Raw genomic sequence first — 14133 nt, 5'->3', positions numbered from 1 at the left:
CACAAGTGGAATTTCAGAATCAGCTGTCAGCATTGATGACAGAAACAGAGAAGAAAAGCAAAAGGGAGGGGCAGATATAAAATGGGATGCATGAAGCAATTTTGCTCAAATGAGTTGAAGTGCAGCTATGAAATGCCTGTGGTTCCCCCTCTGTCAGGGGGCCACAATACCAGAAGTGACAGAAAGCAAGATTACAACCAAGAACACCCCAGGGGCACCTTTCTGCAGCAGCTGGTGGTCCCTCCCCTGAGAGGGACACCTGGGCACTGCTGGGGACAGTCCCCAGGCACAGGGACACAACACCCTGGGACACAGCACCACCACACCTGAGACCAGCTTTGACAATCACTGTCACAGAATGGGCTCCAAAGCCAAACTGGCATCCCTCCCTTCTCCTGAACCCTCAAGGGAAAAGCTGCTGCTGGAACAGATCCCATTTTTACTTTTGGGTTATGGAAGGAAACCTGTCCAATTTACAGTAAGGTCCCACAGACAAGTATGGAGGAGGGGAAAGACTAAGCTTAATGATTATTTAAGCCCAGAATGTATTGACTAATGCTGGCACATTAAGTCCAAACTACTTTAAGAGCAATATTCCAATATCAGCCAGGAAAACTAGAGGCTGTTAGTCCCACAGTAGATTTCTCCTTCCTTTTGCTTGCACAAATATGATACAAACCTCAGAAGAACCTGCCTGGAGGCACCTGCAACAGTTAAGAGGCCTTACACTCTAAATTACCTTGCTTTTGTTAGGCAGGTGAATGGTCCATAGCATTCTTCCTGAAAGAAGGTTTTTCCCTTCAGAATTCAATTTATAAACTTCCTCCTGCCAGGCTGTGATAGCAGCTGCTGTATAAAGCTGAAAATGATGACTACTGGAATTCCATTCAAAGCTCAGGAATCAATAGAAAGCAGACAAACGACCAAAGATAAAAGTTCCACCCAAGTGCAAAGAGCAAGGACTGCAGGACACCTCTCATTGTTTTTACAGTGGCTGCAGTCACCAACCTGTGAAATAGAGACTGCACAAATCTCATTTCTGCCTGAAAATCTGACCTGTGCTATCCACAGCTGCACCCACCAAATCTGCCTGCTGGGAATGCCTCAGTTCCACAGGTATCTCCAAGAAAAAAAAAAAAAAAAAGGAGTCTCAAAAGACAATTTGTAATGGCAAGGACAATTTATAATTTGCTGAGCTCCATTCCATTTGGTAAAAGCTTATTATAAAGCCTTTTTGGAGATTGTGATCCTGCTTACCTTGAAACAGCAGCTCTTCTGTAAGTTAATCACAACCAACCTGCCTTGGTGTCATTCTGGCTCCTCTCAACTCACCCACACAAACTTGTTTCTGTGGGCAGTAAAGAAATACCCAATCACAGCTTCACTGAGCTAATATTGTCTGCAGGCAGCAGCAGCTCCATTGTAAACAGCTCTGCATTTTATTTATTGTTATAGCTCTTCTCACTCACATTGCCTGACAGACAAGCCAGGTGAGGACAAGAACATATTAGAATTTAAAAGGGAAAAAAAGAAACACTTAAAAAATCTGCCTTCCTTTGAACAAAGCACAATATGCTTCAGTTGAAAAGGAAATTATCATTTGCCTAATACAAAAGAAATCCTTTGTCCCAATCACAGCCTACTCTAAAGGAATGACTTTCTTGCCTTCCTAAAGGAACCAAATGGATGCAGTTCTGTAATTTTGGAGAGCTTTACACAGTGTGTTAAATTACAAGACAACCCATTGTGGGTTTATCAAATTGTGAGCCAGTGTGTGAGACAAAAAAGATTCTCATTGAGAGTGGGTGATAGTCTAAGTCACACGGAAGTCAGTCTACAGTGTGCTAGAACAGTGAAATGAAAGATTGCTGCATATATTATTCCAGGAATACTATGAAACATTTGGTAGTGAGCTCTAAAACCTTCCTATTTTGAGATGCACTAGGAAAAAAAATATCCCATGAGCAAATACAGTGGTTGATTTACTGCATTCTTCACCTGCTGCCCACCTGCTTTGACTCAGAATTTCCTCTCACAAAGGTAAAAGCAAGGCTGAGAAATGAAGGAAGAGCACCACAGGAGCATTCAAGTTGAGAAGCAATTGACAGATATTCCACTGGACATCACTGCTGATATTCAGGTATTAAACACCACAGACACTCACTCATCTGATAGCAATCAAATTAGATTTTCATGTTGCCTTGTTAAAATTCAAAACCAGAAAAAAAAAAAGGGGGGAAAAATCAGAGAATTATCAAATAACCACTTAAAATTACAGGAAAGGCATCTTAAATTTTAAGTCAACACTGATAAAATATTCTTGTATTAACAATTCACGTTGAAGATGCATTTTATCTGAACCCCAGGTGCACTTGAGAGAATTTCCAGTGGACTCACCATACTGGCAGCGTGGACCCTGGAATCCTGCAGGGCACTGGCACACCTGGGATCCTTCCCCAGAGCATCTCCCTCCATTGAAGCAAGTGCCAGCAGTGCAGAGCACTAGACACACAAACAGAATGGGACAGGGTATTTCAGCTGATTTTGTGCCCAGGATCCTCCAGAACTGCCTTTCTGACAGACTCCTGTTGCAATATGAATTTCAAAATGAGAAGAAACCCAGATTTTTATTTAAGGGCAAAGGTTGGACTGCAGCAGGACTTGGTATTATAGGTGGAACTACCTTGTTGATATGAAGAAATTTAATAAAAATAAGACTTAGATATTGCAGTTTAACTTGAAGGTGCTTCAGAGGCAGAGGACAGGACTCAAAGCACTGCCTGAGTCCAAAATAAAATAAGAAAAACTGCCAGACAATAATGCAGGAATGGTTAAAAACCACTGATGCACTGGCAGATATTACATATGTGGAGGGAATTACAATTCTCCCCTTCCTCTAACACAGAAGAGTTTTATTTACAGTAACTTAAATTCCACATGCTTGAGCCAAACTTGCAAAGACTATCAAATATAAAAGAGTAATTCAACCACTTTGGTACTTTAAAGAATTCAAAGCAAGTCTGCACTGCTCTTTCAGGAAGAAAATTTCATTTTGCCACTGGTGCCCACATACCTTAAACTCCTTTTCACCAGAGATTAAAACACAGATTGTAAACATATTTTTGACTTCTTACAACTAAACAGGTGCACACTAAATATGTAGATTCAGGCTGAAACTAACAGGAATACCTCTCAGGCTTGGTTTTGTTTTTTTTAACTACAAAGAGACAACCATAAAAGCACGCTCTCTGAAATGCAGCCCTGAAGTTGGTATGAAGATTAAAAAATAAATAAGAACAGATGCTAACCTTCATATAGAAAATGCATTTACTGACTAACAAAACTAAACACTGAGTAGGTTGCCATCTTCTGCCTTATCATTCAAATTAAATTCCATCTTTTACGAAAACATCCAATGATGATTAGAAATTAGTGATAGAAACAGGTTCTCATCAGATGGAGCACCACAGGGCAAAAAAACAACTGATCCAATGGCAACAGCAGAAGTGAAAATGCCAAAACCAGTCAGACTCCACAGCAAGTGCTACACCCAAGAAATGAGTGTCTCACAGCAGATTTCTCTGCATAATTTGGGCAACAGCATTAAATGTGGTTGGCCTGTCAAAGCCAGGCTGGCACAAAAATGCTGTAACAACTGCAATTAGAGTTTAGGCTGCTAATCTCAACTGTGTCACCATGTGGATTCACATTAGAGCTATTTGCTACTTTTACATGAGTGCTTTGTACTTTTAAAAGACATTTATCTCTCCATCGCTGGAGAATCCCAGTTATAAACCACAGAAAACCAAAATCCACCCCTGCAGAAGTGGGGATTGAGCAGGAAGGCAAGAGCTGGGTGTCACCTCTTGGTTTGTCCCAGTTTTTGTCCCAACTCACAGTGCAGACAGCCAGGTTCATTGTCCTGCTGAGCCCAGCCAGGGCAGCACTTGTAGACAGTCTGCTGCTCCATCCTGTACACCTGCTTGTAAACTGTGTAGTAGCCAGACCTGTGGGGAAAGGGAGTTGAAGAGAGCAATCACAACTCCTATTCCACTCACTCCCCCTCACCAGCAGCACACTGCACTCATATCTCATATTTATGAGACATTTTTTCAGCCTCCATCAGGAGTTCTCGTTAAAAACGAAGCAAATATAGCAAACTGCATCCTGATAGCATCCAATAGCTCTGATATGCTATGTCCACATATTATTTTGAAGAATTTGTATTCAGGCTAGGCAAAGGTGAGTAATTTTTTTTTTTCCAATCCATTTTGGGTTTAGCTGTTGGGGCAGTCAGATCTCCCATCAGTTCTAAGCATGTGACAGAAATAGAAAGAAGTTCAATTTTTCAAAGTCAATGACTTGACAGCTGGGCTTCACCTGAACCAGAACAAGACAGGAACATTTTCTGACAGTGTAAAATTCTGAATCTAAGAATTCTAAGCCACATTTTCTACTCAGTAATAACAGACCTCAAGTAAAATCTCAGGAGGACACCATGTCCATAACCACACATTTCAGATGAAAAAAAGTTGAAGAACTTGCAGAAAGATTAGCAACAAAACCCATTTATAAGAGCAGATAACAGATTACCTTCTCTCATAGCTCACACACCACCTCCTCTTCGTGCAGCCTTGTTTCCACATCTTCACCATCCTGCTGAAGGACTGAATGCAGGGCTCCTGGTGTCCCACCAGTGCCAGCTCCAGCACTGGGCACACATTTGGCCTGGGGGCAAAGAAAAAGATAATTTTTATTTCTAACACCAAATTTAGACATCTAGAGAAATAGACATGAAACTGTGCTGTGTGTAACAGTTGGAAACAGAATTTTTACTGGTGTTTGAACACACTGCAGCTCCAAGCCTTAGAAGGCAGCATGTGAACAATGTGCTGAAATTCAAGCTCCACACAAGTCAATCAAAGATTTAGCACAGATTCAAGGGTAGATGAGATTTATCTAAACCATTTCTAAGGAAATTGTATATTCTGTAAGAATCTCCCTCCCTATCAGCCCCCTCAGGGAAACACACAAAATTCATAAGAGGAAGTATCCTTGTTCTCTGCTGATTATTCCTAAAATAACAAGACCAAAATAAAAGCGCTGCTTTGGAGGATGATATGTGATCTTCATCCTGCTACCTAGCCAGAGTTACAAAAATAGCAGGAATGCAGGAGGTATGGAGGGTCAAAAAAAAGGTTACATGCTGATGGCTTTGCAGAGATTTTGTCTGCCTTATCCTGATTTCTTTGCCCTGGTATAAATCAGGAAACTGTGCATGACAGAAAACAACAGCACCAAAAATTCAGGGTCTAAACTAAAGCCATAAAGCACGAGGGGTTTTGTCATCTTTTAAGGCAGGAACCTGTTGTGACATGAATGAAATTAATTCACTGTTGGGGTTTTTTTTGAGTATTTTATAGATCATTAGTGCAATAATTTAATCACCAATTCCCCAAGACAGCCTGGTGAGGCTTTGCAAGCCAAACCTCAATAACTCAAACACAGGGGGGAACAGGAACTTCTATACCCACCCTGGCAACACCACCATTTAGCAGACAAATCCTTCCCCAAATTTCAGTCTGAGCCCTCTTCAAGCTAGAGAGTGACCAAATAACCTGTCACACTTGTTTCCTCTGTCACTCCTCACAGGTAGAAACACAAACCTGTGCTAGAAAACCTGAGGGTTTAATAAGTAGCCCAAGAGCTGCCTGGCAGCTGGTCATCATCACTGAGACTGCATATTGTTAATATCTCATTCAGAGTTTATGGTGCTTTTCATGTCTCAGGCTCCCTAATAAGCCTGAACCCCACACAAGGTAGCCTTGCTTGCAAGAGAACATCTTTAATCCCCAGGTCTTCAAGTAGTTTACAAATATCATTAAATTAAGCCTGTGCAGAAGAAAATACTATAATCATGATCTGCTTTAGTGCTGAGCTGAACAATTGGCAGAAGCCCTGCCTGGATCAAACCCACAATGGTCCCAGTGCTGTGGAAACACTGTCATTGCCCCGTGGAGAATGGGATATCCATCCAAACAGGATGTCCATCCACCCAAAGGCACCACAGATCCCAAGGGAATACCTGGGCCATCACCTCAGGGTGAAGAGGAGCTTTGCCCAGCAAGGACACTTTGGGAGGAGGAACAGAGCAGATTTAAACACAGCCCAAACAGCCCTCAGGAATTCAGGCAGCCCTTGTGGAGGAAGTCAGGAGAGGAAAGGCCACAGCTGTAAGCTCTGGTTGTCCTATATCACCATGGGGAAAAAAAAAAGTAGAATATCCATTTGTTCTGGAACACCAGACCTTGACAGAAGTTATTTTCCTACACTAGAATATCTGCTCCTCCCACCCAGGCTTTAGAGCAATTAGAGCAATCAGCTCCAGCCTCCTAAACCACAGTCCAGGCTCAATATTGCTCTGTATTTCCATTCCTCAGCTCTGTCCTGGGTGCCAGCTCTCAAAGCAGAACAGGAGATGGCCCCAGCCCAGTTTCAGATTGCCTTAAATTCCCCATGAAAGCAGCCTTCCCTCACATTGCCAATGCCATCTCCATCACTTAGCAATCCTTCCCCTGTGTCCCAGCTACCTCTTCCCTCCAGAATTACCTCCCCATTTAACATATTTAGCTGAAGTTCAGAGCCATTGTTCCCAAGCCATCCTTAGCACAAAGTCTCCCATTTGTTTCCCATCCAAAGATGATCCTGTGCCCAAAATTTTGCCTGTTTTTTTTTTCCTTTCCATTACGTCAGTTGGTCTAATAAAACCCCTGCCTTACTTAGCAACCATGCCTCACTTAGCAGGCTTTTTAAAATGATTCTCCCTCCAGTGAATAGAACATCATGTTCTGATAATTCATGCATATCTCCTTTTATTAGAATTGCCTAAAACTTTCCAGATAAAGGTACATTCATATGCATCGCTCTTCCATAAATAAAAGAGAGGAGCTGACAATTGTTGTAATGACACACTGAGCCCATCCCACAAGTTCCTCCTCATGTGATATTGCCATGTTTCCAGGAATAGCAGTATTGACTTCTAGGATATGGTTAATGGGAACAAATGACGCTCACAGAACAAAACAAGCCAGCAGCAGAGTCGTGTGTTTATGAAGATTTATTCAAAGTAAGCCATTCCTCCTTGATGCCCTTGGGATAATTTAAAGGCAGATATCAAAACTGCTGAAACACTATAATTAAATTGCAGCAATTGCATAACATGTAATCCTGTGCTGGCAAAGCTGGGAATCAAACATGCCCTCTCCAACAATTCAGCATCTTCACAGCTGCCCACACACACAGTCAACACTGGTTTTGAGCCATCTGACTCACTTGGTACCTTACCCTAAACTTCAGAACAGCTTCTGGAACAAGGCTACAGCTACAAAGGTACAATTCAGTGGGACTCTGCTCATTAGAGGCCCTCCAGGACTAAGCTGAAGCCCCAAGTGGATGCAGGGGTGTGTTAGAGACCAGCTCCTATTTTACTGCCGTGCCCTTTGCATTCAGAAGATATTTCTTAATGGGAGTTTAAGTGTTAAAACAAGCAAAAGATTCAAAAGGCATATTATGGGCCACTATTTGATTGATGCACCAGTCCCTTAAAACCTTTTTGCACTGGTGCTCTGTGCCAGCCAAGGCTAACACCAAGGCTATTATTAGCTTGTCAGTCTGACTCGGGCAAGGCAGAAAGCTCTCTTAATATTTGCATTAGGAGATTGCCCTTTAAACAAAGACACCCTACACACTTCCAGCTCAAGACTTGAGATGCTAATGAACAGATAATTAGACCAACACGGAGCTGAAGCAGCCTGGGCTAATCATATGGCTGTGGAGCCTGTGAACCACTGCACAACAGGAAAAGTTCAGAGAAAATTAAAAGCATCTCCAGGCGGGATGTAGCTCATTCCTGTGTTTGGAATTTTAAAAAGAAAAGGAATAGATCTACCACAAAATCACAGAATGCTTTGAGTTGGAAAGGACCTTAAAGATCTGTTCCAACCCCCTGCCATGGGCAGGGACATCTTCCAATATCCCAGGCTCTTCTTGGACACTTCCATTTGTGAAGATCCATCATATCTCTGTGATAGGGGTACTTTCTTTTTCTGCCCATCACCTGGAATGCCAAAGCAAATCTCTCATTCTACCCATCTCCCTTCTCCCAGCTCAATACAAGAAGCCAAAGGTAGGCAGATTTAACAGCAGCAAGAGAGCAAACACACATCAAGATATCCCTAAAGATTTCTTTCAAACAGCACAAACTTTAAATCAAAACATTAACAAATACGAATTTGGCTGTCTGATTTCAGGTCTTTCCACAGAGATTCTGTGAATGTCACCACCTTCTACACTAAGTCAGATGGCTGTTAACATCCCCCTAAAAATGAGATGTTGCAGCCTGTGTTGCCTCAGCTGATGAAATTGCAGCCTGAACACTATTGATCTTCCCATAAATCAGTCAATAGATGAAACCTGTCACAGGGAGCGACTTGCTGGAATTCTGTATTTTCAAAACACTAATTGGTTGCTGCTCCTTCCCTTTATGCTGTAACTAAAAGTTTAGAAAATCCCAGTCTGCTTTTTCAGTTTTGGTTTGAAAAGATCAAATAGGAGTTTTCTTAAGGGAACCAAGATTACAGTCAGGGCTAAACTCTCCACTGCTGTGATGATAACTGGTTTTGCACTAGAGATACACTGAAGTTGATCTGAAAATAGTTGTACACTGCTACAAAGGATTTGGTTAGAAACTTTTCAGGTTAATTGTCTGAATACCCTGACACCTCCAACATCCCAGCAAAACATCACCATTGTCCAATAAAAAAGACTTCTGGAAAGATAAGGTGGCACCCTGCAGAAACTGTAGAAAAGAAAGAGCCAGCAGCATGGTGCTGTATGCAAAAGAGATGTTGATTGAAAGTTTTCAATCTATATGATCTCAAGGGAAGGAGAAAATAAACCAAACAAATTTTATATGAACACAGAAAAAGAAAAGTCAAATCAAGAAATAGGCCAGAGAAACAAAAGGTACAAAGAACAAGTTATATATATTTACTTACATACATAAATTTTGTCTCTCAATACATATTGCTTAATAATTCACAAAGGCCACAATGACAGAAAAGGCTTTTATTTTTTCAACTGCCAAGCTCCCCTTTCTACCCTTAATCTATTTTAAGGCTCATTTCCCTGATAAAATTAATCAGCACTACCAGAGACAATTAGAACATCCTGCTCCCTTGACCACTAATCAATCCCTGCTCTCTCCTGATCCTGTATCAATATTTGTGATGTTTATAGCCCCTCTGGGAGGTGGGCTGTAAGCACCAAGCTCATTTAGATTAGGTCTCATTATCACTGCTGTTCCCTGGCTCTGTGGATGAAGGTCCACCACACAAGGCTGCCCTCATCCCACAGGTGACTAATGCACTGCTGTGTCTTCCTCACATCCTCCCTTTCATTAGATGGGGCAGCTAAATAACATGAGAGCTCCTTCAGCCCTTGTGCCCTGCATCCAGATGAAGAGCAAATCAATAGGAGATGATTAATTACACACTCAGCTATTATAACAACAATAAGATTTTTAGTTCTTGCTGCTATCAAAGTGCAGTGCCTGTCGTTTACCTTCTACTTAACCATCCTCCTCCCTCCCACAGGACACAACAATCTATTTTGGTTGGCAAGAAAAGCACAAGATAAACATGCACATCCAGATCATTTAACCATGATTGGCCAAGCCACGTTTTTTTCCCCATTTTAAAAATCAGGGAGTGATGTTCTTTTTTCTTTTAGCATCATGCTGATTAAATCCCCAGCAACATCCAGTTTTATATTTTTGTCTACTACATCCAGAGGAGCACCAGCATCACTGCAGTGACCAGGCCTGCAAAGCCCCAAGCAGCACAAACATTTAGCTTTACAAACTTAAGGACCAGTGTCCCAAGGATCTCTCTCTTAATTAGAAAACCATATGGGATATCACACAAAGGAGGCTAAGAAACAGTTGGCATGCACTCATTGCTAAGACAAAGCAGATAAGGGTCCAAAATTCAGAGTAAACTGAGGATGGAAAAGTGTGAAACCAGAGAGGAAATGCCCTGAGCAGCAGCAGCCACCCCCAGGTGTAATTTCACATGAACTGCACCCATGGCCATGCCCTGCAGAGGAGGGTGTAGCTCAGGAACCCCAGTAAATCTGCCAGGTGCACACACCTGAGCTGCTTTCAGCAGGAAATCTGAAAAGATTTACATAAAAATCACTCCAAGTGTCACACCACTTTGTCACAAGGAGAGAAAGCTCCCTCTGGTTTACAGCAAGTGCCACACTGTTTGACAATTAAATGAGTTAGAAGGTACTGAGACCCTCAGTTCTATTTCTGCAACCATATCCAGGAATTGTTAACTGCTTTTTTGGTGCTTGCCAGATTTTAACAGCTCCAAAGCAGAACCTTTTTTTTCTTTTTTTTACAGCTTACTTTTAAAATAACATGCAATATATAACTTCCAGTCAAACTGAAACAAACAGGATTACATCTAATGTATGCAATATATGTAAGAAAAATCCCTACATGACAACATTTTAGGTGTTAAAATATTCCAAGTTTTTTACTCCCTTAAATCCTCAGCTTGAAACCAGTGATACCAGTGTCTGGTTTTTGAGGGCTTTTGTTTGGTTTGGGGTTTTCATTTGTTTGTTTTAACATTAAAAAAATTTGGTTAAGCTAAATATTTAATTGATTTTAACCACAGAAAAACTAACATGTATGCATTAGTGGATTAGTGCTCAGCAGTGGAAAACTAGAAGGGGAAAAAAAAAAAATCTTAATTTATATCTTTTGGATTAGAAACTTATGCCGAGGTTCTAAATAACCCAGAGCTCCTAGTGTTACTCCACAGAGAGAGATGGACAGGCTTTGACTTAGAATTATAAGATAAAAGCAATAGAAAGATGAGAGATATGATGTTTATATAGCTGTATTTTTCACCATTGATGGTGCATGACCAGGCAAGGAGAGCATCAGCAATTAAAAACAGAAGGGAACCACTGAAGAGTCTCCTGATGGTTGAGGTGTAAAAACTCATTTCCTATGGAGGAATATTCCAATCTGATTAGACCTGGTCCAAAACACCCAATTGTTTCATCATGTATGGGAATTTCTTTGTTAAAAAACAGTACAGAGCACCCCTAAAGCCTCTTCTCAGGCACATCCTCAGATATAATGCTAAATTTTCAATATTGAATTAGGCTGTGTACATAAAAAACATGATCTGGGCATGGCAATCTCTTCTAAAGAAGATTTTGTGCCAAGTTCTGCTCTGACTTACAAAGGGAAGACAAGGTGCTTTTACTAAAGAATTTAAAACAAGGGTCAGCACTCTGACTTAGACAACATTCTCCTGTCCACACACAAATATTCATCCCCAGGTCAGAGGCACTGAAATGGAGCTCAGTGCACACAGTAAAGCTCCCACCATCTCACACCAAAGGCAGAAATATCAAGTTCCCCTCTGGAACAATTAATGATTAGTTTTAAACCAAGGCTAGCCTGGGATCCAAAGCACAAGCTACATATGTTCAGTCCATCATTTTAGAATGCTTTGATTTCGCAGTAATGAAAGGAAATTTCTTTCTCCTCAGAAATAAATTAAAAGCAATAGATTTGAGAGGGAACGTAAGCAATAACAGGTTTGAATTTCAGAGGAAGGAAATCTATTAACTGTGTTCAAAGAGAGAAGGTATTTAATTGGTGAATAACACAAGTCTGCAATATGGGCTTTTAACCCTCTGGGAGCCAAAGTGCCACTTTCATTAAAGTTCTGCTGAAAAGTCAGCACCACACCAGGTCTGCCACCACAGATCATCTCATCCCTCCTCACCAGGGAGTTTCTTCAAATTTATTAAAAATATTCCACAGTCTGTCATACCTAGATCATGGCATGCCTAGAACTAGGAAAAACAGGCAGTGCTAGATATAAACAATGCAGAATAAAATTCAAGGCAAAAACCAGGCAATTTTCCCAAGAAACACTTCAAAAAACACATTTCAAGCACATTAAACTATTGCATCAATAACTAAATTACAGCAACTTTCCATAAAAATTATACCTAAAGAAACCTGACAACTTTTTTCCTTTTAGAGTGTATTTTTGGAGAATAATGTGAAAAGTCAAATCCCATTAAAAGTGAAGGGACATATCCTTTCACTTTCTTATTTTGAATGTGAAGATTTAAGAATCACACAGTATGTGCAAGCTACTGTGGTTATGAGCAGAAAATTTCTAAACCTCTTGTGAGATTTAGAACCATTTTATGATGCCTCTGATATAAACCCAGGAATTTCTAAAACTGGAAAATATTTACAGTTCATCTTTGATAAATGCAACAACTTCAAGCTATCAGATTCTATTATCCTATCTCTACAGTTATTTCAGAGTTTAGGACAAAGTCTTGATCTCATTTTTCTCCTGAAGAGCAGGAAAATGTCATAAATCAGGAAAAGTACAGTACCACCATGACACTCATTCATTAACTTCAAGTCTCCTGACAGTGAATATACTGGGGCAGAAAAAGAGGAAAAAGCACTTTGCCATCTGTTAAAAGACTAAATTCAAAATTAATATTCCTCTAGGAACTGTGAAACAGAAGCTTTAAGTGCAAAGTCTTGAGGAATGGGATTCTGTGCTGTAATGCTGACCAGCATGAGCTCTATCTGGTGGCAACATCCTGTAGTGCACAGGCTAAAATGACTTTTTTTGTGAGTGTGATGCTCACATTCACAAAGATGAGAAACATCTCAGCCTTCAACTGCAAATTAAAGGATTGGAGGGGCAGGGATGGGGAAATGAGGGGATGAAATCACCACAAACCTAAACCATGTTTGCTAAAATCACATTATCCAAGCCTCAAAGGCTGGAGTAGCTGGAGGGGTAGTGAGGGTTTACTGCAACCCCACAGATTCTGAGCAGACAGGAGTGGGAAGAAGAGCTTGAGGTTTCAGCTGAAAACAAGTTAAGTAAAATTCAGCAGCCTAAACCAAAATTTGTCAATGACTCTCTCAGTTGCCAGCATCACTTCAACAAAGGTTAGAGAGAAATGCTTAACCTCACTTGATGCACAAATTTAATACAAAATTAAGCTATGGTACAAATTTAAATGCACCACTAGCAAACCAAGTCCTTATTTTCACCAGAAAAATCTCCAAATATTTTTAACTATAAAACCTTCAAGTGTAAGATAACCCATCCAAGGAAATGGAAGGGGATTCCACTACATTATTCAGTTTAGCTCAAAGAAGTAAATGTACTTTAAGCCCTTATTTAATGCTAGGAAGACAAGCTTTCCTCACACCTGCAAATTGACATCACTGGAGGTGAAAATAAAGGATATTGGCTAAACAGCTAATACATTGAGATAATTTCTCACCAAGAAATGATTATACAATCTACTTTTCACATCATTTGGATAGTATTATAACAAAATTCCAACTCCAAGTTAAGTTCTGTCTTCCTATACTTTCTTGAAACACTTCTCATTTTGTTTTCTGCATTGCATTCCAAGTATTCAAATTGACATGCAATTTGTTCCACTGTAACAATCACAACTCAGAGGCATCTCCTCATATGGAAATGCTTTGCATGACAGCAGTTAATTCTTGAAATGCATTCCATCAAAAAAAAAAAAAAAAAAAAAAAAAAAGAGAAAAAAAAGAAAAAAAAGAGTGGACTATGCCTTTTTAAATTATACCTTTAAAGGAGTTTTTCTTTATGACACCTGAAAATAGTGTCTGTAGCCACATCTGTTTGCAGTGGTGCAAAACCAGTCCTGTGCCATTGTACCCAACAGCTGGTGCAGCAGAAGGGCCAAATTTACTCCAGGTTTGCAAATGCAGATGACATGAGGATGCTAAATTTCACTTTTGGGAATGTGATTTATCAGGAGGAGCACAAGAAAGCTGATAGTGCCCCATAGAATTGAAGAAGCTGGAAAAGTTACTCAGCCAGGAATCCAGCTCTGCATCCAGGTGTTCCTTGGAATGAGGCCAGATTGCTAATGGATAAAGTGAAAATATGCAGATACAACATGTGAGCAGTAAAGAAAAACCCTAAGCAAAACAGTTTTATTGCAAGATTGAGACTG

General features: G+C 40.5%; 1 protein-coding gene across 5 annotated transcripts in view; it reads right to left on the bottom strand.

The window, feature by feature from the left end:
- Window positions 1-14133, bottom strand: part of LOC306806498 (uncharacterized protein) — a 184399-nt gene that overhangs the window by 167558 nt on the left and 2708 nt on the right. For all 5 annotated transcript variants that reach the window (XR_013775484.1, XR_013775485.1, XM_079315311.1 and 2 more), the window contains exons 2-4: window positions 4594-4728; window positions 3898-4007; window positions 2398-2502 (exon numbers count right to left, since the gene is read on the bottom strand). Coding sequence is in view for 3 of the 5 variants with exons in the window: in XM_079315311.1 (XP_079171437.1) it covers window positions 2398-2502; window positions 3898-4007; window positions 4594-4728 (350 nt within the window). In the remaining 2 variants the exon portion in view is untranslated. The remainder of the gene's footprint in view (window positions 1-2397; window positions 2503-3897; window positions 4008-4593; window positions 4729-14133) is intronic.

Source organism: Erithacus rubecula (genome assembly GCF_903797595.1).
Source record: "Erithacus rubecula genome assembly, chromosome: 11".
In the NCBI taxonomy this organism is placed as follows: Eukaryota; Metazoa; Chordata; class Aves; order Passeriformes; family Muscicapidae; genus Erithacus; species Erithacus rubecula.
The sequence above is the reverse complement of the archived record's forward strand: the minus strand, read 5'-3'. Positions and strand labels throughout refer to the sequence as shown.